The following is a 26,354-nucleotide window of genomic DNA, read 5'->3' as shown; positions in this document are numbered from 1 at the left end:
TTAAACGAAACAAATACTTCAACTTCAAAAAATTTAAAATTAAAGCAAATTAGTTTGTGAAATAGAATCAACAAGAGAAAAAGATAATACGTGATAAAATTTAATAAACAACAATGATAACGATAGCGACAATAAAGAAGAACAAGTATTCCCTCCGTTTAAAAAAGAATGATCCGATTTCCTTTTTAGTCTGTTTCAAAAAGAATGACCCCTTTCCTTTTTTGGTAACACTTTAACTTTAACTTTCCACGTGACATGTTTAAGACCACAAGATTAAAGAACGTTTTGATACATTTGACATAACTTTAATTTATAACCACAAGATTAAAAAGTCTTTTTTTTTTTGTTAAACTCCGTTCCAAGTCAAATTAGATAATTCTTTTTGAAACGGGGGAGTAAATGGAAGAAAGGAGAAAAAGAAATGAAGAAGAAGAAATCTAGAAGAGAAAGAAAAAAAGGAAGAAGAGAGAGAAATAAATTTAGAAAGATATTTTAAATTTGAAATTTAAGAAGAGAAAATTTTTTGAAGCATTTTGAAATTAGAAATTGAGTTTATTTTGAATGAATTTAAAAATTTAAAAATTTTAAATATTACATTTTAAACACCAATTATCTTAATCACTTTATTTAAAAAAATTTGACTTGATTAATTTTATTTTTATCATCAATTTTAATTTCCAACACTTTTTTTTAGCACTTCTCTTAAAATTTTATTTTTTGGGCGGGTAGATACCCTAAATTGGGAGCTGAAGCTATCATCATTTGTTACATTCAACTTGCATACCGCAATTTATACTTGAATGTTTGATTATTCTCAAATCGACTCTTCTATTACGTTTCTCCTCTCAATTTCTGTCTTGCCTTTCAGTCCTTTGTGCTGTCACTCCCCTACATATCTGATGTCCAAAAAGGAGTACCAGTCTGTGAATTAATATCAACATATATATTATACTAATAAAGAGTAATGGAAGGGAGACGAGTTCGACGGTTTGGAAGATGGCGAAGCAATCAGACTCTACTACCTGTGCGCGTCAATCGACTATCTAACGCTGTGTCATGTTGGTATGAGATTTTTCTTTTCTATATCCTGGCATTTAAGAGTGTTTTACGAGGTTGAAGTTGTTGGCGCTGAGTTATTAGCCATCCTTTTTTGAAATTTGCAGGTATTGTGACTGCAAGTCGTCAATATTGAATGAACCCTTGTTTCGTTTCGGACGAAGATATTCAAGGTGTCCTTTTTTAAACCATTCTAATTGATATGCTCATGCTTTTTCAAGGTCCTTTTTACCAATTTATGTAATTCATTGTATTTCTTCTCACACTTTATACTTAATTTCTACCTAGTAGCAACTAATGCTCCTTATTTTCAATTACATTTGCTTCTCTACAGAGGTTAATTTGAAAATCTAATTTTGAAGTTTGCCTAACCTATTACAAAATGTTTTTACGATTTCTAGGATTTCCTTATGCATATCTTATGTTAAGTTAATTTAAGGAATATTAAAATTTGCAAAAGAAGTTTAAGCTGCTGATTTGTTGTTAACTAGAGGTGCTCTATGGCTTATGCTCTGAAGTTATTTAGCTTATTCTCAATCTTTGTAACTTTGTTGGTGTAATTTGTAACCTAATGCCCTTTATCTTTCTGGAATTAGAATTAACACGATACACAAATAATTCTGATAAATAATTAAGCAAGACGTTAAGCATATTCCATCTTAACCTTTGTTACCTTTGTCAAAAAAAATAATATTTCCATCTTAACCACAAGTCTATTTCTTAATGCCCATGTTCACGAGCTTGCTATACTCAATCCTATTGCAATCAATTCTCTTTTTCAAGGTCAATTCAAGATTCATAAATAGTAACCAATTGTTGGCCAGTTAATCGAATAATTAAGCACAAGAATTGAATGTATAACTCAATAAGGTATGAATTCATCAAATCAATGTCTAGATGTCAAATTTAAGAGAGGACCTTAACCATAGAAATATAGTATAACTACTCATAGTCATGCTCTAATCTCAATACAATCTCAAGGATTCATAAAAAAAGCAAGAAAAGCGGGGGAAAAATGATCTTAAAATGAATCCTAAGCTTCACAATTTCTCCAATGGCGCCCTTGCGTTCAAAGTGTCAATGGTACCTTAAAATTGCTGGGTTTGTACCTTATATACTTAGTACTAAACATGTTTAGACTAACCCTTCGGGGTGACCCAATGGTTTGGGCTGGACTTCCATGTTGGGAGTCTCAAATTTGAAACCCCTTGCCAGCGAAAGCCATGAGTTTGCCTTCTGAGTTGAGCTTGTCGCACTGGGCTTGTCTGGTGCGGGTTACCTCTCCTATGTGGTTTGCGAGCTATTGCATAGAAACGAGTGTTTTAACTTGTGCACACCCAAATGGTAGCGTCTATGGGTTTCCCTTGTCATAAAAAAAGAAATAAAAACTAAACATGTTTAGACCAAACTGCATTTTGACTTCACGCTAAGCAAATAGGCCATGCATGGCATTAGCTTGTCAGCAGGGAGTCTTGTGCTGCACAACTTCTGCTCCCCGTCATTAGGTCTTCAAGTGCAAAGCTACTTCTTATCCACATGGACTTGTCTACCAATCTTCTCATGGCTGGGCCTGTGTTTCTGTTGCTTTAAACTCCGAAGCCTCTAATTTTGTTGCGTTCTTCGCTATAACCTCGCCTGTTGAGAGTTTCCTGAATTCTAGAATTTCCATCTTTGACTTCAATTCATCCTGAATTGCTTGAATTTAATAAGAGGACATATTACATGCTTGATAACACTCAAGTTACCCTCAAAACAAGTAAGAGAATAAGCTTTATAAAAAAAAACAAGTAAGAGAATAAGCGGTCGCTAGCAATGAATTTACCCAACAAGAGTTAGGGTCGAAATCCTACTGAGAGTGATATAATGCAAGGAATTCAATTAGGAAAATAAGGGTGTAAACCAATTCATTTGTAGTAATTAAAAGAGATGGGTAGGTGATCCCACCAAATTTACGAAAAGGGTTTTGGTATTGAGTAACACAATTATACTAGAATTTGGATTTCAAACGAGTAGAAGACGATCTACGGGTGTGAGGATTGGTATCCATGTCAAGTAGGGGTACTTGTGCTTGCTCATTATCTCTAATCAATCATGGATAGGCTAGGTAATCTTAAATAACACTAATCTTCTTTTGATCTCATAACATCAAATCATAGAATCTCCTTTGGTCCCATCTATGTGAATAAAAAATCAGCTCAATACCTTACTAAAATCCCTCAATCAAGCAGATTTGACTACAAGAATTGAACTACAATTTCTCTTTCAAGCAAATTATATCAAACAAATCTGAATTGCAGGCATTAAACTAATTACCCACTTCAATTGATCTCTTTCGAGTATCAATTGAAGATCTAGATTAGGATTAAGTTTGCAATTTTAACCATGAATTATCCCCGTGGTAATTAGCTTAAATCCATATATCTACCTCTATAAAGCAGAGCAAGACACAAACCCACAACAATAAATCAACATCCACCCCATAATCACACCCCTAGATTTGGGGTTTTAGCCAAGCATCATAAAAGGAAAAGAGAGTATACCTATTATGGTTTCAACCATTGAGAACTTGAAATTAAGCAATAATCCACTTTAAATTGAACCTTCAATTGTCAATTTCAAGGTTGTTCACAAACCCCAAAACTAAAGAGTATTTTCTTTAAGGGTGAAAAGAAAATATTCAAAACTCTTTCTCTAAACTAATATTGAAATGATATTCAAAAAGTCCTCTATTTTCTCTCTTTTGGACTATTTATTGTTTCCCAAAATTTGTCCCCAAATTCAATGCGTGACCAACTCGGTGAAATTAGTAGGGATTACCAAACATGTTCGGCGGATCGTCGTTTGTTCCTGAACACACCCTTCATTTGTTTCAGGATTCAGGTGTTTGAACCTCACTTGGCGGACTCGATCGAGTTGGCCTTTCACATTTGATGGATCGCTGATTACCTCCTTGTTCGCCCTTTAAGCCTTCACTTTAATTTAGAGTTATGTTACTTTCGACGATGGTCTTCTAGTTCGCCCATTCAGATTCAGCTTCGGCGAGTTGCTGTTTCTTCTTTTAGTCCGCTGACCTGCCTTGAATATTTTTAATTGTGAGTATTGTCACTTTGGGCGAGGTTAGGCCACTTGGGCGATACACCCTTTTTGTTAGATGATTACCAGTTGGGAATTTTATACTCCTTTCAATGTTTTTGGCCTCTTTTTCATGTATTCATCCTTGCCTTGTCCTTTAGCCTTCATTGCTGCAAAACATCAAAATATCATTAGAATAGGACACAATTAGGCATTGAGGACGTTAATTGTTGAACTAAAAAGGCCTTTAATGAATGTAATTCTACCACTCATCAATGCTACATAAATCCGTAGTGAAGCAGCTACACGAGTCAGGGAGCAAATTTTTTATGGGAAGGAAGAGCAGAGTGTTGTACCCTTGATGAATATAACACAAGGATTGATTAACTGAGGGCAAGCCAGATTCTATGTGGTGTGCACTGGCTAACAACTAACAAGGGCAAGTTTTCTGGTAAATCTTGCTACTAGGCCTTAAGCAGTAATGGAAGAAGAGAAGAACAAAAGACATGGAGAATGTTCTGTAATCCGAAACCTCACTAAGGGTGGTGTGATTACAATATATGGCCTTACATGTTGCATGCTTAACAATTGAAAACCTGCTAAGGAGAGGCTTCAACATACCTAGCAGATGCTGTTTGCGCTATAAAGATTGTGAAATTTCAGCAGACGCCCTAGTGCAGTGTACATTTGTTAAGGCTATTGTAGACATGTTCCTTAAACATATTCGGGGTGCAGTGGCTATGCCGAAGACAGTCGGAGCTACTGTTGATAGCTGGCAGTGACAGAGAGAGAGAAAAGGGAAGTTGCTGCTTGGAGGACATATTCCTGCTTGCATTTCTTTGGCTTTGTGAAAAAGAGAACTTACGATATATTGAGCATAAAAGCACAACCACTTTTCTTGTTTTAGGTGTAGAGTTCTGCAGTATCTGAAGTTTTGGCATATCTTTTTTTTTTTTTTAAGATGCTAATTCTAATACCAATTTCATACATTTACTGCAAGTTTTATGTACAAGGAAGATAAAATTGCTGAAAATATGACACACCTACTTATTGCAGTTTAATGTAATTTCTTACTTATCAAAACCAAACTTTTAATGGAGCTTACATTTCTGACATCCACAAGCCCAATGAGGTTGGATCAGAATTACCAACATAACCGCCCTTTTTTTTATTAATAACTGTAGTATACTGGCCAGCTTGCGCGTACCTCAACTAATTCCATGGGATACCTGCTACCTCCCAGCAGCATGTACTAGGTACCCAAGGCTTAGACTGATGGATAAACAAGATTCTAGCTTGTTTTAATTGTTTGTTTGTGTCGGAATCCGTTCACCCGACTAATCCATGGGTTTATGTCATCCCTCACTTGCACATATACCGGGTAACTAAACCCACCAAAGAATTAGATAGATGGGAAGAATTCATATAGTGTGGCCTTTATTGGGACTCAAACCTTGGATGGCAAGGTTGTTATGCCACTCTTCAACTGCTAGACTAGCACCTCGGGGGGTTTTGGACCATGAAAGCTTATATGTCATGAACTTGAACCTCTCTGTAATTAGGTGTTATCAAAAGCGTGCTTCAAGCACGCTTAAGCCCTGAAGCGAGGCTCAAAACGTATTGAGCGCTTCGCCTCGCTTTATGTTCGCTTCAGTGTCGTCCTCAAGGTTCTTAGACAAACTTTTCCTTGACAATGAGCCTCTTATGAATAATTGACACGAAACAATTGATAAATCGCTTCATAACTAAAAAAAATTCAATTTATTGGTCATATATTTGTCATAATGTTTATAATTATTAGTTTTTGACTCAACATATATATTTATATTTTTTCTCCCTTTGCGCCTTTGTTAATTAAAGCCCACGCTTTAATTGCGCTTTGAGCTGAGAGCCCCCACGGACCTTAGAGCTTCTTTGCACTTTTCGCCTTTGATAACACTACTCTGTATTTGTCTATAGCAGCATGTTTATATTATATTCTTCACAACTTTTACCTTTTTTCACTTATAGAGGCTACTGTTTGAGGTCAGTTTTATGTCTTGATAAGTGACTACATTTGTTGCAGGTTCTTGAAAGCTTGGTTCTCAATGGGTGTTGGTTTTAGTCTCGCCGTTTTATTTGCTGTTACAATGGTATGTCCACCTGCTAGAGTTTATCATTTTAATTTTGTTCACTCCTATCTGATTCTCTCTATAAGGTTTCAAGTCCTATCTAACTATTCTTTTGAAAATAGCAAGGAAAGGATCTGCTTTATCCAGTTTGTTTAATATCTTCCCATTGAATCATTTTTCTTATACTGGCCAGATTCTTTTGTATGAAATCGTCCAAATACTGTGTCTTTATTACGGCAACACCCAGATGAGCAATGTGATGAATAAATACCTGTTTGGTTTTTCTTCTACGGTATGTATTCTTTCACATTATTATGACACTTGGTTTTCATTTGTTCTTTGGATTTCTCTGCTTCAAGCCAATACTTCATTACCATCATGGCTAGGCAAACAAATAGCTTGTCAAGAAAATGATATTTCCTGTCATTTCTGGTATTCATACAACATAAAAGTAAAACATTGAATGCAAAGAAATGAATTTCAATCACTTACAATCAAAGCTCTGGTGTTTATTCAACCCATGTACCAGTTCTTCTCTTGTTCTCCATGCAATTAAAAGTTACCACCCTCGTAAAAAGGAAAAAACATAAGAAAAGATAGAGAGAAGATTGATGTTTTTTCTCTCTTTCTTGAGCTTAGTTTCTTTTATTAGGCAAGATATTTTGCTTATTTGATTTGCTGGAAACGTTGGTTATACTCTCAAAATCATACCTTAAGATGATGCAACACGGTCGCATGCAAATCTTTAAGATGATGAAACACGATCACATGCAAATATAGTAATCCAACAAGGTTGAGTTCGAATCCCATTGAGAATAGGCGAGAAAAGATGCAAATTGGACAGTTAATTGACAATCTAGTTTCTATTTCATGAAAGTAGAACATATTGTTTTGATCCTAAGGGCTTGTTTGTCAATATAAGATGAAATCATGATATGAAATCATATGAGATGAAGTTTTGTTTTGACATGCAATTTGGATTTTTGAAGTTGTACTTTTTGCTCATAAACATTAAAGATCGCGTAAGTTGTGAAAAGTATTAATATTGCCTCATTTCTTCATACAATGTTACCAAATAAGCAAAAGTTCATTCACAAAAATAACACTATCACATAGCTATTCTAAAAAAGTACAACAATTGTTGATTAACTTTAGTTCAATAAAAGTAAAATTGGTCATGACTAATGGCCATAAAATGTCTAGTCACAATAAATAAAGTAGGTGTTGATTTGAAGTAAAAATAAATTTGGTTGGTGAGAGTAATAGTTATATCTATGGTTTGAAGGTTGGTAAGAGTAATAATATCAACTATAAAGTTTGTTTATATATGAAATAAATGGTTGGTAGCATATAAATTGGGTTTTTTTTACAAATTATAAATTTGTAGATCGATTTTTGTATTGAAAAATGTGACATTATGATATGAAATTCCCGAATCAAGATTTTTAAAGAGTCTGGGTTTTCATCTCATGAGATGAAATTTCATGTCCAAACGTTGATTTCATCTCATGATCTCAAATCACGAGATGAAATCACATATCCAAATGTTCACTAAGACTAACAATGTTGTAACAAACTTGAGTTTAAGCTATATTGATTAAAGAACTAAGGTTGTGTCCCTATAATGAAATGTAGTATTATCATTTTTCATGCAATTACAAAGTTTCTGGTGTTTTTTTAGATATGCACTCAATTCTACACCATAACTCAATCTTTCCCAACAACAATAACAACATACCCTGTGAAATCCCACTAAGTGGGGTCTGGGGTAGAGTGTACGCAGACCTTACCACTACCTCATGGAGATGAGGAGGCTTTTTTTTGAAAGATCTTTAGCTCTAGTGCATCAGACACAAGTAAAAGAAGGAGAAAACAATGAAGAAAGCATAACAATTGATAAGAAAAGTAGTGTAAAGTCTATGAGAAGAACAATACAACAGTAAATAGTGTGATAATCGGAATACAATAACCAACATACGGGCAAAACTACAAGGCTACGACTAGTACTACAACATGAACTAACAAGCCTAAACCCTCGCAAGGTAAGACACTGCTTTACTCTTACTAACCTTCTTCCCTAATATACTATCTCCACTCCTTCCTATCTAGAGTCGTCTCCTCGGTAATACGAAGTTGTGCCATGTCCTGTCTAGTCACTTTTCCCCAATATATTTTTGGCCCATCTCTACCCCTTTGTGTATCCCCAACATCCCACCTCTTGCACCTTCTCACTGGGGCATCTGCGCACCTTCTCTTCACATGCTCAAACCATCTCAGGCTCGCTTCCCTCATCTTGTCGGAGGGCATTCTTACCTTCTTTCGAACAACCTCATTTCTGATCTTGTCTCTCCTAGTATGCCCACACATCCATCTCAACATCCCCAACTCGGCAACATGCATCTTCCGAACATATGAGTTCTTGACTCGCCAATTCTCCACTCCATACAACAAGGATAGTCGAACCACCACTTCATAGAGCTTACCTTTAAGTTTAGGTGGTACCTTCTTATCACACAAGTCTCTATAGGCAAGCCTCCATTTCATCCATGTTGCCCCAATGCAATATGCGACATAATCGTCGATATACCCACTACCCTTGATTACAGACTAAAGATACTTAGAACTTTGTCTCTTGAGAATAGTATGTGTGGCAAGCCTCACTTCCACAGTTCCACGTCTGCTTCATCAAACGCAACACTGAATTTGCATTATGTTAGAATAGGAAAAAGAACAAGAATCTTATATACAATCCCACTTAGAATAGTTAATACGAATAATATACAGAATCCTACTTGGAAAAGAATTGTAATATAGTGTCCTAGTTTGAAAATGAGTCTAATGTAGTGTTTATAGATAGAACCTATATGGAATAATAAATGGATGGTAGAGATTCATTTGGAGGTAAATGGTAGTAGGGGGGAATAGTTATTTTATGCGACATAAGAGTTTGGAAAGGGGAAATGGTAGAGTATGGCAACCAAAGCATAACATTTAAAATGTCTGGGAAAATTCTGATTTCTTTTCGTTTTGTGACAGCCGTGCATACTGATTGTAAAAGGGTGGAAACAAGAGAGTTATGGGGGGGGGGGATATTCAATGGGGAAAGGTGTGCAAGACCTTGGGTAGTGGGAAGTGATTTAATGTAATCAGATATCCTAATGAAAGAACAATCTGTTTCAGAATAATTGGAGCAATGTCTAAGTTTTCTGAATGCATTGAAGTGATTTAATGTTAGAATTGCATTTGCAACTTCAATTCCTCAATTAAAACATGAACAATCAATTGAACCCACTTCAAAACAACATTAAAATAGTAACTAACGACACCCATTAACTAATTAAAGCATTTAACTACATAATCACACCCCAAGGAAAGGGGGTTTTAGCCGCACATAATAAAGAACAAGAAATTGTTATCAACAAAGTTATCCATCTGATGGGCTAACAATCTCCAATTCCCAAAATGCTGAAATTGAAGCTAGAGTACCACAATCTCTAAATCTCTCCTCAAAAATGTTAAAAAAAATAATGCTCTCGAAATGTAAAGACTCAAAAACCCTGAAGGTGAACAGTGCTCGAAACTTGGAATTTCTATTTCTTTTTTTTCAAAATTGTATATATACATTCGTGAAATTTCAACATGGAGTCAACTCGGCGCAGTCACACGGGTTCGCTGACCAGTTCGACAATGCGCTGAGTTGCTCTTCTCACCTTTTTGGCTTGGCTCTTTCATCCGATCATTGTGTAACTTTCGGCGAGCCAGACTGTCGTCGCTGATCTCTTCGACGAATCGCCGAATTTCGTGTTTACTCGCCAAGTTGGTCTCTTCCATGGGTTGTTATGCTGGAATTTTAGGCAAGCTAGAGGTCTACTCGGCGACTCGTCGAGTGACTTTGGCGAGTACCAACTTTGCTTTCCTTCAACTTTTTCGCTCCTTTTTGCATCATGTTCTTGCCTTGCCCTTGAGCCTTAATTGTTGCATGTCAACATTTTCACATCAATTATGAGCGTAAATTAGGCAGTGAGGACACTAAATTCTTGAATAATAAGCCCTAAATAAGTCGAAATCCCCGACTCATCAGTGGCTTTGACCATGTATGTCGCCCGTTTGCCAATGGCTGTGTTAACAAAGGTAGGGCCAATGATATATGCATGAACCCCATATTCATGGAAGAAAACTTAGTGGACAGGTCACCGTCCGTCAATTTTTAGTGACTTTCTAGGGCTGTTTTGTGTCAATCCCATATCCGTTGGTGTTTGTGTAGCATTGTGCCAATTGCCATCTTTTCAATGACTATTTTCTTGTATCTAATTTTGTGTAGCACCGTGCCATCCTTTCGGTGACTATTTCACATATCCAATTTGTGTAGCACTATGCCATCCTATCGGTGACTAGTTTTTGATATCTAATTTGTGTAGCACCGTGCTATCTTTTCAGTGACTATTTTTTCATATTCGATTTGCATAGCATCGTGTCAGGTTTTTGCTGACTACTTTCTCTTATTCGTAACACTATGCATCTTTTTGGTGACTACTTTTTCATATCTGATTTGCATAGCACTGAGCATCTTTCTAGTGTACTTACTCATATCCAATTTGCGTGGTACTGTGCATCTACTCGGTGACTACTTTCTGAAAAATGATTTTGCATATCATCGTGCATCTTTGCAGACTACTTTCTCATATCTGAGTTGCGTAGTATCGTGTATCTTTTCGGTGACTTCTTAGATCTGATTCGTATAGTTTCGTGTCCCTTTCCACTTACAGGGATACTCTCGCGTGGTGAAAATAACATATGTCTGCCTTTTTTTTATAACAAGAGAAATCCGCAGTCGCTACCCTTTGGGTGCGCATATGTTAAAACTCTCGCTCCTATGCAATAGCTCGCAACCTCATATGAGAGGTAACCCGCACTAGGCAAGCCTGGTGCGACGAGCTCGACCCAGAAGACAAACCCCTTGCTTTTGCTGGCAAAGGGTTTCGAACTTGAGACCTCCAACATGGAAGTCCAAAGCTCAAACCTATTGTTCACCATTAACCTTTTAATCAGTAGGACATTAAAAATGTTTTTTCTCCACGGTGATGTTGAGGTGAGAAAGAAGTCTATATGGAGCAACCACCTAGTTTTGATGCTCAAGAGGAGTGCCTTGAATGTCAATTGCACAGGTTACTTTATGATTTGAAATAGTCTTCTCGAGCTTTGTTTAGGAAGTCAACATAATAATTTAGGAGTTTGGCATGACTCGTAGTGGAGTTGATCATTCTGTGTTCTATCGACATTCTGCATAAACTCCAGTACTTTGTGAAAGGAGTATTGTGAAGTTAAGTGATCAACTTTTAAATATCTTCACCAAGTCCCTCACTAGTCCTCGTATTAATAACATTTGTAACAAACTAGGTACATATGACTTGTATGCACCAGCTTGAGGGGGAGGGTTAAAATAGGAATAAAAACAAGAACAGTATACACAATCCCACTTAGAATTGAAATATGTACAAGACTATAAGAATAATATATATAATCTTGCTTGAAAAATAATTGTAATGTAGTGTCCTAGTTGGAAAAAGAGTATAATGTAGTGTATAAATAGGATCTCAATGTAATAATATCGATAAACAATTCAATAATATTCTTCTCCAATATTTCTAATACATACCAAATATTTCGTCTTCGTCCTGCTCAACCTATACCCTTTGCCCTTTGGACTCTAGAGTTTATCTCCAAACCTCCAACCTAGTATTAACTCTATCTCATGTCTCATTATCAATACTATGTTGTCTGCAAATAACACACACCATAGAACCTCATCTGGAATAGAGCGTGTCAACTCATCAATCACCAAGGCAAATAGGAAAGGGCTAAGAATAGATCCCTGATGCAGCCCTATCTCAACCAAGAAGTGCTCCGAATCTCCTCCCACCGTTCTAACCCGAGTCTTGGCTCATTTGTACATGTCCTTTATCATTCTAATATAAACCATCGAGAAACCTTTAGCCTCTAAGCACCTCCAGAGGACATGCCTCGAGACTGTCATAGGCCTTTTCAAAGTCAATGATCACCATATGTAGATTCTTCTGTCTTTTTCAATATTTCTCCAACAGTCTTTGCACAAGATGGATGGCTTCAGTAGTTGATCGTCCCGACATGAATCCTCAACCTCATCTCCACCATAATATCCGAAACCTTCATAGTGTGATTTAGCAATTCGATACCCCTGTGATTGTACAATGGTACCTTTGTACTCTACCTCCATTGTCGAGCATTTTTGCCTGTCTTATATATAGCATCAAACAAACCAATTAAACACTTCGTACCTGCCTTTCCTGTGCTCTTCCAAAATTCCACAGGAATCTTATCAAGTCCAATCGCTCTTTTCCCGCTCAATCTTTCGCTAGAGTTGAACAATTTTCTCAATATTATTTTTCCAAATCTATAGGAGTTATTTAGAGAAGAGTGATTAATTATGCCAAGTAAATTCAACTTATCCTTGAGAGAATTTATTAAACAAGGGTTAGTGCCTTATTTGATACTGTTATTTACCCGAAAAATATGCAACACACGAAAACCGTATGAACGTTACACCCCCATTAGGTTTGTAAACTTAGTAGGGGATTTAACTACTCATAATGCAAGAGTAAAAGTAAGAAGAATAAAATGAAGTCATAAGTCTTACTTAGAATTAAAGATGAAAATAAATAACTAGGTGTCTTCATTTTTCACCAAACTACGTAACTAGAGAGAGAATATTATTCCGAAATCAAAAACTAAAAAAAATTGTAACTCCCTATTACAAAACCCCTATTAAATGTATTTATGACCCACAAACTTGGAATCCTAAAACTGTCAAATTCATCGATCCAATCCACAGACAATACATAAATCCACGGTCCATGAATTGCTTTTAAGTCTTTCGTGAATTCCCTCCTAGAGGTACTGGACTATGACCATGGTTTGATCCGTTGACTGTACAATATTCCACTGTTTGTAAAACCTTCCAGCATTGTCTTCTCCAGATGTACATATCGTGAATGTGACATATGGTTCGTACTTCCCACCATGGATTGGTCGACTTCAGAAGATCAAGCAGGTGCCATCTCTCATATCTTTTCCGCACCATGCCAGGATTTAAGGCCCGTACTTCATTCTTATGGATTGTGGATTGCCATTCTGGCCATTTTCTCAGCTTATCCATGTTTTGGCCATTTTGACATCAAACATGTAGAAAACAACATTCGAACACTAAAAACGCAAAAAGAGTCGTGCAAAAGGACTTTGAAAACTCAAGTAAAAGGCATCGGGTGTGCAATTTCAAGGCACATCTGTTGATCTCAACATGGAACCATATTGGTTGTCTATTTCTCTTAAGGCTTGAGGTGAGATAGCCTTTACTTATTGTTATAGTCCTTGTTATGGATCTAGTTATGGAAGCTGCAAGATAAAACTGAAGTTTTCTTCCTATGACCTATGGTGATGGTTTGTTGAGAGTGAACCTGCAATCTCTTGAGTTAAAGTACTCAAAAAGTGAAAATACTTTTCTGCTTATATTTCCTGAGACAAACATGTAGTTTAAATACAACACTAACTACCCCTAGAAACTAGGACATGACTTCCTAATATTACTGGAACGGAGAACTGCAGTATTACAGGAAAATAACTACTACTATAAAAGAAATAATTACTGCTGTAACTATTTGATGACTAAGGAGTGATTACATTTATGCTACCTTAATGGCTTAAGGTAAAGGGGTGAGCATGGTGTGACCTACATATACATGATCTGAGCTAGAAACAGCTAGTTGCACTCAGATTCAATGGTTTTCTAAATACTTGTAACTGCTTCATATGTTTTGACGTGCAGATATCAGGCTTGACCATTTCAGTGGCTGACATTGGATATCTATGCATGTCTTCCTTCATATCGGTTTCAGTACACGAACTTGGGCACGCTCTGGCTGCTGCAAGGTTAAGGCTAATGCTCTTTTGAAATTGTTTTAAGAAAAATGTAAAATGTGGATTATACTATACTTGCTATATATATTCATGGAAATCTTCTTGAACGATTCTGTTCCTTTCTCTTACTTGTACTCTTTCATTATTTCTACTAATTTTGGAACTAATGGGAGAAATTATTACTTGTGTGGCCAATGCATATATGATGGGTGATGATTAAAATTCTCAGTTGATGAGTTTCTGCGGTTCCATCAAGTAAATTAATTCATATAACAAAAAATTAAATACTGGCAAGCCATCAAAAGTCTAGGCTTCTTGGAAGGCCTTACTTAGAGATGATTGGGAATTTTAAGCTGTTATTCTGCGACATAATTAGGGTTAGTTGAGCAAGAGAGTACGTTACAATAACATCTGCTGATGTAGATGTATTTCCCATGCTGCTTTGATCAATGAAACATCTGGGGCTAGAAAATCCGAAGCCCATTCCGGAAAATGGAAACTAAAAGGGCAAGAATCGGATCCTGGTTCACCCGCGACTTACTTTTGGTGCTTAGCCGACTTTGTCTTTCTATTGAGAATCCTGAGTTCTAGAGCCCTTACAAGTGTTTCTGAGTGGCAGAGAGTTTTATGGACAAATGTTCGGGCTGGAGGGAAACGAGGGCTATGGATCTCTATTTCGGGTTGAGATTTACTAAGACATAGTTTCTTGTGTGTGATTGAACAGGAGCAAATGAGGGATCATTGTGCACTTCAGTCACTGTAGTTCCCAAGGTGAAACACCCCGTCACCATCAATGACTTTTGACCAACTTCTTGTTGCAATGTTTTGTGTAATCATAAAATCATTACCAAGAGACTGAGTAAAATCATTGAAGACCTTACTGATAGAAGTTGATAACATATGTAACATTTGTACCATGAAGGTTGCTATCTGATAACATTGTCCTTAGCCATGGACTTGTTAAGGGATACAATATGAGGGGGATTTCTCCAAGGTGTATGCTGAAGAGAGACTTCCAGAAGGCCTATGACTCGGTAGTAAGAATTTATTTGGAGGCTGGTGCAACTCTGGCCAGTCTTCATTTCCTAGATCTAATTGTTGAATGGATCATGACATGCCTCACTACTGTGACCTACTCTTTTGCACTCAATGGTTTTCCAACTCCTCCCTTCGCTATTAAGAGAGGTTTGAGGCAAGGATACCTCATTCCGTTTTCCTACTTTTTATTTTTATGAACTAATTTAATAGACTGTTGAAGACTCTTCACACTGATAAAAAAATTCATTTTCACCCAAGATGAGGATCATACAACTAAGCTTTGCTGATGACCTGTTTTCATATAGCAGGGGTGATGCGCAATCTGTCCATGTTTATTCCAGTGTTTCTCACAATTTTCCCAAGCTTCTGGTCTTCATGCTAATCTGCACAAGTGTTCCATTTACTTTGGAGGGGTAAACCAGCTATACAAACTCAGATACTATGTTATATTGGTATTCCTAAGGGGGAGTGACCTTAAGCACCAAAAGGCTTTTGGTCATTCAGTGCTACCCTTGCTTGACAAAATGCTTGGGAAGACAACATCTTGGACTTTCAGATTCTTATAATATGCAGGCATACTACAACTACTCAAACAGCCAGCTAATGTGTGTCGCCTGTCTGACCACATTTTCTTCTGTTTTTCTTCCTTCCCAAGCTATACAAACTCCTCTGTCCAACATTGGTGCTCATCTTCCTGTTCAAACATCGTTCATCTCTCTAGAAGCTGTTATGGTGCACTTTCTCTTCGCTGACCAGCAATGTACTTGCTACCCACCAAATCCTTTGATCTTAATTCTATTAAAACCTAAGGTTTGATCCCCTACGGGTTGTTATTCAGGAAGTTGTTAGAGTAATGAAAGGAATTTGAAAATTCTTTTACTAGAGCCAAAAATGTTTGAGTCCCTACTCTAGAAGTTCTTTTTCGGACATGGAGGGGATTCAGGTTAGAATATGTTTATCTCTCGGCGCCTTTTAGCTAGGATTTTGTAATGTGCACTGACTAAGGAATCACCGTGACTTTGATCCAAAATTCCTGGAAGGGAGCTACAACAATGCTGTAATTGGTCACTCCAGAGGATGGGCTGAGCTGTAAACTACACCGCTCACCTTTGGTAGCTTCATTCCATCTCAACTTCAATCGATTATGGAAGGGAACAAAGACCCCCATTCTTATTCAGATTCGCAGAAGTATCTATATCTTAAAACGTTTGGTGAGCCTACTTCTCGGTCACAGCCAACGGTTCGACTACTTCAGTTCTCGGAGGCAGGCACCTCTGCTTGGTCAACTCCGGTGGAGAAGTCTGATTCCAGGGAGAATCGAATTGAACAGAAAGGTAAATATCTTTTTTCGTTCCTCCATGTACTAAGGGAGAAAAATCTATGTGAATATTGAGAAGGATGATTAAAAGGAACAAGAGGAGTACTGGAAGTCACCATATAGGATATGTTATCGGAGATACTGTGTGTAATAATTATGGATAATTTTATCTCAACTGCTTGGTATTTTGCTAGCAAACCCCATATACTACTGCATGATGAGGAATCTGCAATCTGCAAATCATCCAAATCTGCACCAACCGATGTAGGACTCTTCAATACTTTGTATATATAAAAAAGGTTTAGACTTTAGAGTCTCTATTATTGTGTAAATAGGATAAGAAATTATCAAGGAAATACTTTCCTTTCCTTTGTAGGATCACTTGAATCCTTTCCTTTTGTCTCTGGGATTAATTGTAAACACTATTTAAACCCGATTATGCTCGAGGAAATAAGCGTTTTTTTTTGAAAAGGTAGGGAATATGCAAGCAATTCGTTCTCAAATATCTTCTTTTTTTAAGGTGCTTTTTGCAAGTCATGATTAATAGCTTCTATAAAATCTTGGTGTATAAGCATCATTGCTGCACTGCGAATAATAGACATGCTTCTAGGAAAGTCAACTGGGTCAGAGTATAGCACATACTTGAACATTAGGTATTTAGTTAGAGCTGGTTATGTTATATCAGGGTATTCTTTATGATCTTTGGACTTTGATTCTACATTTGGCTGACTGTATGTGCAAACCTGATCAGTTGACATGTTTTGAGACATAGTAGTGGTGGACTGGTGGTACATGAATCTCACAACTGCTTCTGTAGGCACTACATTCTTGGAAAGCAGTGAGGGCATACAGATGGAGTACATCGCTGTATTTTTGGCTGTATTATTTCCAGGCGCTCTACTGGCATTCAATCATGAGTTATTGCAGGCATTGTCCAAAGTTTCTGCTCTTCAAATATACTGTGCTGGCATTTGGCATAATGCAGTTGTGGGTGCTTATAGCAGCTCTTAGTTATTAAATGCTAGTCGATCTCCATTTGTGTTTATCATATTCTGTAGTTTTTGAACTAATGGGTTTATTATCTTTCAGCTTTGTGCTGTTTGTGCCTGGGCATTGTTCCTTCAACCCTTTATCTTGTATCCATTTTACATTCATGATGAAGGCCCCATGGTAATTGAGGATTAATTCTTGTACTGCAATGTGCTAATTTGGGGGACCTTATTAGGCATTATGTGACTAATGGCTTACAATCACATGATCTTGAGCAGGTACTGGAGGTGTCTCCAACATCGCCGTTGGCTGGCCATTTGTCTCCTGGTGATGTCATTATATCATTGGATGATTTCCGCATCAATAATGCTCAGGAGTGGTCACAAATTATTGACGTATTAACTGAACACTCTTATCAAACCTTCCAGAATCACAGCCTTCTTGAGAACTCTATGAAAAGTAGTAGTGGTAAAGGATACTGTATTCCCTATTCTTTGGTTGAAGAAGGCAAACGTGTTTCATTGGAAGGCAACAGAACTTGTCCTGATGAACTAAGTGCATTTATAACCATTCCATGCTCGGACCAGGCCATGGTTGATGATGACAATCTTGAGGTTAACCATCAAAGGGATGGAGGTGTATTCCATTGCTTTTATGATAAGGATGTCTTGAAGCTTGAGAAATGCGGTGATGGTTGGGGCAGACTTCATAGCAATAGGAGCAGCTGCTTCTGTTCCAAGGTACGCAGTTCAGTGTTCTCCAATTGAGACCAGAAGCTACACATTGTATCAGTTTGACAGTTCATGTTTCTCATGAACTGCCAAAAAATATTGCTCCTGTAGTTTATAATACACAAATGTGATTAGATTAAGCATAACAACACAAAGAATGCATTTTAATATGTAAATAATTGATGTTTTGGTGTAGGAGGGAACATGCTTTCTTCCACTTTTGTCAACTGGTGTAGCATGGGTGAAGATCACATATTCAAGCCCTTCTCCCCTACAGTGCTTGCATCTTGGAAGAACACGTGTAATCGAAGATAACATTTCCAAGGAGAATCCGTGTGTTAAGACCTTTGTTTTTGTGGGTGATGCAATTTCAATAAAGCATTCAGTTCTCTTGACTTCATATCAACCTCGTTGGTCTGCTAAATTTGGTGCACATCTTCCTTATGTACTGGAAAGGCTTTTGATGTTCACCTTTCACGTCTCTATGATACTTGCACTTCTAAACAGCCTGCCGGTATGTATTCATATCTAAGAGATAACTCTCTGTTTCCATGTTTATGAGTCTGCATGTGATCATATCTGTCACATCTTTTGATGTGAAGATCCAATTGAATCTCAAACGTGTTGTTGTTGGGAAGTATCAGTTCTGTTAGGCAGTTTGCAACAGATTGAAGGTTTCAGAATTGTGCTTATTTGGTCCCAGAATGATAGGAAGTAATTGCATTAAATGGGTCTTATGATGTATAACTTCTTAGAAAAGATTTAACATGATAACAACTTGAGAACCATGAAAATCAAGGCCTTTCTAAGGCTGGAGAAACCGTGCCGATTTTATGGAAAAATGAGAAGGCAAAAAGCACTGAATTTAGTATACACAAGCTTAGGATTATATCAACAATGAGTGAGGAAATTTTCCATCACTTCTATCTAACATGGTTAAATCATTGAATTGAAAGTATTACATACTAGGAATAGCTTGTGTCCTAATCGTACTCCAAAAAGGATTCGCTAAACCATATGGGAAAAAATGTTATACCTCATCTTAACTACTTCATGAGAAATATTTGAGAAGAATATTATTGAATTGTTTATCTATATTATAAAATTGAGATCCTATTTATAGACAATATATTAGACTCCTTTTCTAACTAGGACACTACAATATAATCCTTTTCAAGTAGGATTCTATGTGCTATTGCTATTCCTATTCTAAGTAGGATTGTATATATTATTCTTGTTCCTATTCTAGTCTAACACTCTCCCTCAAGCTAGTGCATACAAGTCATATGTATCTAGGTTGTTATAAATGTAATTAATATAATGGACCAATGAGGAGCTTGATGAAGATATCTATAAGTTGATCACTCGACTTCACAAAATTGACAATCAATCTCAATGTGTCTTCTCATGAAATACTGAATTTGATGCAGAATTTCCATAAAACACAACACTCATTGTCTCGAAATCAAGACATGAGTATATCTTAAACAAGAAAGTTATCCTAAAACTGTCTGGAACGTGCTCATGCGCTGGATTATTAGACTTGATGGCTGAAAATGGTCACAATCTGAGAAACAAAATTATACGAGTAGGGTCAGAATGATGACAACACCCTATTGAGAAAGAGAATAATATGGGTAGGGTCGGATTGGCGGCACGACCCTGCTGAGTAGAAGAAAGTATATAGGTAGGATAGGAATGATAGCACGATCCGACACCAATGTGATCAAAAGCGAGAAGCGCAAAAATCTCTAAGGTTCGTTGGGGCTTCAAGAGCAAATAAAACGATGGGCTTTATTGAGAAAACACAAATTGATAGAACATACAAATATATTCATGTTTAGTTCAAGACTAATAATTATAGGCATGAATAACAAATATGTGGACAAAAAATTGATTGTTTTTTATGATAAAGTGAAATATCAAGAAGGAAAAGTATGCTTTAGGGCCTTGATGACAACACTGAAATGCACATTAAGTGAGGTGAAATGCTCAGCGCTTTTTGACCCTTGCTTTAGGGCTTAAGCGCGCCATTAATAACCTTGCCTGTCACAAATTAATTTTGAGGAGTCATCGTAAAGATGTATGAAACTATGCATAACAAGTCTGAGGAGTCACTGAAAAAAACACACGGTTCCATGCAACTCAGATATATTAGAAAGTAGTTAGAAAAAATCCATTGTACGACGAAAATTAAATATGAGTAGTCCGAAGAGATGTATGGTACTACACAAAATCAAATATGAGAAAGTAGTCATTGACGCAAATTAGATATGAAAAAGTAGTCACTGGAAAAATGCACAGTACGATAGAAATCAAATATGAAAAGGTAGTCACCGAAATGATAGTACTGTGCTATGCAAATCGAATATGAGAAAGTAGTTGCGAAAAATGGCAGGGTACTACACAAATTAGATATGAGAAAATGTTCACTAGAAAATACGACGACCCAATTTTTGCTAACATTATCATTGGTCGGACGGGTGACATTATATGGTAATAGTCGCCCACCGACAGCGGAAGCTATTTGATTCTCTACCAAGACTGTAGAGGCTTTGACACCATATTAGAAATATTTGTGAAGATTATTATTGAACGGTGTATCCATACTGTTACATTGAGACCCTATTTATCGACACTACATTAGATTCCTTTTCCAAATAGGATTCTATATACTATTCCTATTCCCATTCTAAGTAAAATAGTATATTATATTTTTCCTGTTCTATTCTGACATACTTCTTCTAACCTTATATAGACTTCACAAACTGAATGTTTTTTAGAAAATATTGTTCTCTATAGTAATTATAGCTTGCGAACAACAAATTATGAAGCATCCATTGGACTAGAAGCGCTATAATCACATAATATTTTATCAGTATTAAGGAGGAAGCAATTGAGCAATGCTAAGAAACTTGTCATTTTATTACTTTAGATGGCTTAAGTTGTGACACAAATAAACATGCTTTTCATGCAGCCAGGTGAAACGTGATCCTTGCATAAAATGGTTGTGTTCTTTCATCTTACCTGTAAAAGTTGTAACAGAGAGAAATGTTAACTATCCGAGTGCTTGGATTGAACTCCAATTTTACTGTTCATGTCTTTGTCTTCTTTTTGATTTATAATACCGCTTCATTTGGATTGCTCGGACTCGGGTGCAGGTGTCCGGTACCAGTGTGGATCTAGAGGTCGGATACTTCATTATCTAATTTTTAAGATTCGGGGAAATGGATCCATGTATGGAAACGGGTGTGGGGATGTTTTTAAATATAATTAAAGTATCTAAAAAATAGAGTTATAAAACCTAAATTATGAGATATTATGTAGTGAACTTGAGGAGAATCTTGGAAGGAGATTAAAAGAAAAGAGTGACATAGAAATTTCTAAATAAAAGGTATTCCATTCCTTCAATTTCACCTTGACTTTTGTATTGATTATAGAAATCATTCTTGTTTTTGGTCAAAGTACCCAAAATTGGTTGACCAAATCGGACATGGATTCCACACCCATGTCGTGTCGACACGGGTGCGGCACCAAAAGTGAAGAGTCCGAGCAACTTAGCTTGAACCTCATCATGGCATTATTAAGACTTGTAAACTTTAGAAGCCCAAAAAAACAAAACACCCGCTATCTGTTCTTTTTCCCTTTTTTTCTCTCAAAAGAAAAAACAACCAAAAAACTCCCACTATCTGCTCAAATCGCCTAGAGAGATATGCAACATTAGCATAAATTTATAGATGTGCTTCAATAAATTTTCTGACTTGTTTCATTGAAAGAGCTCGCTGCTGGAAGACTCAACTGCTCATTTGGGGAAAAGAAGAGGCATATTTGTGCTTTAACAGAGTTGTGAAATAAGTAAAACGGCAATGATTTCCCCATGCATTTCCTAGACCTGCTTTCTGTGCTCATTAATGTAATGTCTATTGGGGGTGGCAAATTAGATGACATCACATCTGCAAAACTGTACTAGGTTGAGGTAAATGCTTTTTGTTAAAGTGGGCCATTCCTGCTTGAAATATACCAGACAACTCATTAGATTCTCTGTTGGTCAGACACTTATTTGTCCGTAGACATGGATTAGGTACCTAAATGCATATATAAATGACTTGCTAGAAACTTTTAGGGTATGCATTTCCAGTATGACATATGTCCAGTCCCAAGTCCATGTAAATGGTTTAGAGAGATCACAAGGAAACTGCACCAAAAGTAAATGTGTCCATACAAATCTTGAAGCCAGCCGAAGAACCTGATTGAACTTAAAATGTGATCTAGACGTGGTAATAAATTTGACACTTTATTAAATTATTCTATGGGCATCTTCCTACACAAGAAAAGAGATGATGAAAGAATGTGTAGGACAATTTGGAAACATCGATGTGCCTCTTTCATTATATTGAGACCCTAGTGAGCTTTGTTCTAGGACTTTCCTGAAGAAAGAAACCTCATTCTAGGGCTTTCCTTGGCTATTTACAGTTGTTACTTCATGCTCAGCCGTCTTGTCTCTTGCCCCCTTCAGAGCAATTAATGAGTTCTTATTAGTACTTCTAGAATCTGTTATTGCTGTTCGAAAGGTGATTTTGTAGTTCCATCTTAACCATTGGATGATACTTGGATACACGCCGTTGTAAAGTCAGGTTGTTGACCCATTTTACCACATTAACCAATCTATTGCAGATGACCATTCTCTTTTGTATGCTTCTTATTTGTGATTATTGTGTCATAACATGTATTCAATCCTAAAATAGTGGACAACAGTCACTGCAAATTTTATGCCATTCATGTTTTTATGATTACCTCTATTTCTTCTCCAGGTTTATTTTCTCGATGGTGAGGCTATCTCAGAGGTGGTTTCACACTACTTCAGGATCCTAAGTCCCAGGAGGAGGAGAACCATTCTACAGTATTTCCTATTTGGTGGAACGGTTGCATCTACTATTATGTTCGTCCGGATTTTCCTTGTTTTATTGTGAAGTAAAAATTTGTCATACCGTGCTTATTATAAAGGTGAAGCTTAGAGACATATTTTCCCTCTCCGCAGGTTTGGATATATTATGTCTTTATTTATTTTTGAATTTTTTGTGCCTCCTCCGACTCTCCCTCCACAAACGAGCGAGGAAACTCCAGTTTTCTCATCAATGAGTCAATTTTGGTCCTACAGAAAATGTTTACTATCCTCAAACTTGTTCTAGAAATTTCCCTGTTTTTTTTACTTGTGTTGGCGGCGTTGAACTTTTATTCAGTGGCACAAAATTTGGTAGACTAGCAACCTTATCTTATGAGTACAAGTTTTAAANAGTTGCATCTATTATTATGTTCGTCCGGATTTTCCTTGTTTTATTCTGAGGTAAAAATTTGTCATACCGTGCTTATTATAAAGGTGAAGCTTACAGACATATTTTCCCTCTCCGCAGGTTTGGATATATTATGTCTTCATTTATGTTTTGATTTTTTTGTGCCCCCTCCGACTCTCCGTCCACAAACGAGCAAGGAAACTCCAGTTTTCTCATCAATGAGTCAATTTTGGTGCTATAGAAAATGTTTAATATCCTCAAACTTGTTCTAGAAATTTCCCTGTTTTTTTTACTTGTGTTGGCGGCGTTGACCTTTTATTCAGTGGCACAAAATTTGGTAGACTAGCAACCTTATCTTATGAGTACAAGTTTTAAATTTTTCTTTTTGAATTGTTCTCAACTATACTGTTAAAGCAAATCACATCTTCATTTAATGCTGTTAAATTCTGTTATATGGTGGTGTAACATGATGACATTATTGCTGAAATGAAGTTCAGACAATATGGACTGTTAATTGGCAACTGTTGTAGGTAAGTTGCTCTTTGAAGAGGGGCAGTTTGATAAAACTCGTTAATGGTGCAATTGTTTCTGATGTCATGAAATGGCAAAAGTCAAGCCCNCATTATTGCTGAAATGAAGTTCAGACAATATGGACTGTTAATTGGCAACTGTTGTAGGTAAGTTGCTCTTTGAAGAGGGGCGGTTTGATAAAACTCGTTAATGGTGCAATTGTTTCTGATGTCATGAAATGGCAAAAGTCAAGCCCTTCACAAAAAAAAAAAGGAAGAAAAGAAGACGTTCGATATCTATGTTAAAGCCTTTTAGCTTTCTACTTGGGAGATTGCAAGACTTGAGGTATATCCTCAAAGCTATCATGCAGCAAAATTTGGAAAGCCCGTTCGAGTCAAGTGTCCTCTATTTATCTTTTTTATTTTAGGGCAAAATTGACTAGTATGTTTATTCTGGGACAACATTTTTGGTTTTTTTCAAGTGTTAAAGCAAAGTGTTTGTTTCGATAAGACAGAATACTCTGTTTATTTTCCTGATACACTTTAGGCTCAAAGTTATAGCTGACCCCATTCTCTTGGATGCACCTTAATTCTCCTAATTTATTGGTACACTTATCCATACCCTACTGCCAAATATTACAGATACTTCTACGTATGGATAGTTGTTTATGGACCTTGTTTGTTTATCTTATCAATTTTTTCTATTTTTTGTTGGAAAAACTGTAGAGACATTTGCTTCAGTCTTTCTACCATCTCCAGCTCACCTCAACTCACTTCTAGCTTACTCTCAATTCTCTGTATTTGGAGATTAAAATAGAGAATGCGTTATTCAACCACCTTCCATTTCACTCTTTGTTCTCTATTTATGGAGAGTTGAATAGTAGTTCTCCAAATTTTTGGTTATTTTGTTATTATTTGTATTATATAATATTTACAATTAATATATTATAAATCATACAAGACCATTAATTAAACTTTTAATACTCATTATTTATTAAAATTTAAAAATAGATTATTTAATCTATACTACTTTTATTTTGAATTAATAATATTTCATTTTTTTTAAAAAAAACTTCAAGTGGTATAGTTTAAAATTATTATTATTTATTCACTTTTAAGAATGCACAAAATTTAAATGGTAAGATGAAATTTTTAATTATAACATACAATGCATAACATAATAATCTAAATAAAAGAATGCATAAAAATGCTCATTTTGAACTTTATAATACATTAATAGAGCATTTCTGAGAGCAACGTAATAATCTTGATAGTTGAATATTTGTGTGATGATAATGTAATTGTATTTCATTAATAATTTAATTTTTATTTGAATTGTCCATTAATATGTATGTATATATTAAATTTTCTTGTAATTTATGTCGTTTAGATATTTAGAATAAAATATAATTTTATAATAGGTAAAGAATTTGAAAAATAAAAAATTTATATTACATGAAAATTATATAGAGTGATTATTTGAAAACAAAAAATAAGGAAATGATTTAGGTATGAAATAAGAAAATAAAATGAAATAGAAATAATAATATAATGTTAAGGAAAAAGAATAAAAAAATTTTAGAGGTGAAAATAGAGATCGGCTTAGGGCCAAATATACCACTGTACTATTCGAAATAGTTTAAATATATCCCTTGTTATACTTTCGAGTTAAAGATATCCCCCCCCCCTTCGAACTAAATATATCCTCGAACTAAATATATCCTTAACTAACAAAGAACATGTGGACAACTAGGATTAAAAAACTATTCAATTTAAAATAAATTCAATTCAGATATAACTCGCCCTGCCCCAATAATATACCCGACCTAATCTATAACATTGATCAACCCAATTTATCTTTCAAACAAAGCAACCTAATGCATGATTAAGTCTCTCCAACAACCAAAGAGGCATGCAGTCAAAGAGGCATGCAGCAGAATCACTTGTCAGTCCAACTTCAATGCCAAATTGAGACAACTCACGAGCATATGCAGTGGCAAGACTAATGATGATAAACTTAAATTTTGATGTTAATTTACGATTCAACAATAAGAAATGAGAATGCTGAGTCGTTAAAAAATGGAAACTTGTAGTTTTGCCAAATTGAAGGTTGAACTTTAAATGTCTTTCTATAACCACCTCTGTCAAAAGTCAAAATCATTTAAGAAAGAACAACATCACACATACAAATGTTCCTTTTTCGAAAATGGTTAACTTCAGAAACAATTTTTACTAGGAATTATTGTACATGGTAACAAGGTGTTTGGTGAGCACACACTGGATGACTC

At 36.0% G+C, this 26,354-nt stretch overlaps 1 protein-coding gene across 7 annotated transcripts; it reads left to right on the top strand.

Moving 5' to 3' along the window:
• Positions 1-720: 720 nt before the first annotated feature.
• LOC107008322 (membrane-bound transcription factor site-2 protease homolog) lies at positions 721-24,650 on the top strand. Of its 7 annotated transcripts, none has more exons than XM_015207322.2 (12): positions 721-1,062; positions 1,164-1,229; positions 6,194-6,260; positions 6,433-6,531; positions 14,098-14,201; positions 17,385-17,532; positions 17,635-17,715; positions 17,814-18,275; positions 18,463-18,780; positions 23,078-23,187; positions 23,561-23,610; positions 24,235-24,650. In XM_015207322.2, exons 1-11 carry the CDS (start codon positions 965-967, stop codon positions 23,607-23,609), a joined length of 1,602 nt encoding a protein of 533 aa, XP_015062808.1. In that variant the 5' UTR covers positions 721-964; the 3' UTR covers position 23,610; positions 24,235-24,650. The 7 variants fall into 7 exon arrangements, with proteins under 7 accessions (XP_015062808.1, XP_027769834.1, XP_027769832.1 ...); XM_027914033.1 differs by lacking the exon at positions 24,235-24,650 and adding an exon at positions 24,088-24,176; XM_027914031.1 differs by lacking the exon at positions 24,235-24,650 and adding an exon at positions 23,678-24,176.
• Positions 24,651-26,354: the final 1,704 nt, after the last annotated feature.

The sequence above is a fragment of the Solanum pennellii genome, chromosome 1 (assembly GCF_001406875.1).
Source record: "Solanum pennellii chromosome 1, SPENNV200".
Classification (NCBI taxonomy): domain Eukaryota; kingdom Viridiplantae; phylum Streptophyta; class Magnoliopsida; order Solanales; family Solanaceae; genus Solanum; species Solanum pennellii.
The sequence above is the reverse complement of the archived record's forward strand: the minus strand, read 5'-3'. Positions and strand labels throughout refer to the sequence as shown.

Coding starts and splice junctions, on each gene's coding strand:
- LOC107008322 (XM_015207322.2), top strand. CDS start 965: ATGGAAGGGAGACGAGTTCGACGGTTTGGAAGATGGCGAAGCAATCAG. Junction 1,230..6,193: donor TTCGGACGAAGATATTCAAG/GTGTCCTTTTTT, acceptor CATTTGTTGCAG/GTTCTTGAAAGCTTGGTTCT. Junction 18,781..23,077: donor CACTTCTAAACAGCCTGCCG/GTATGTATTCAT, acceptor TTTCTTCTCCAG/GTTTATTTTCTCGATGGTGA.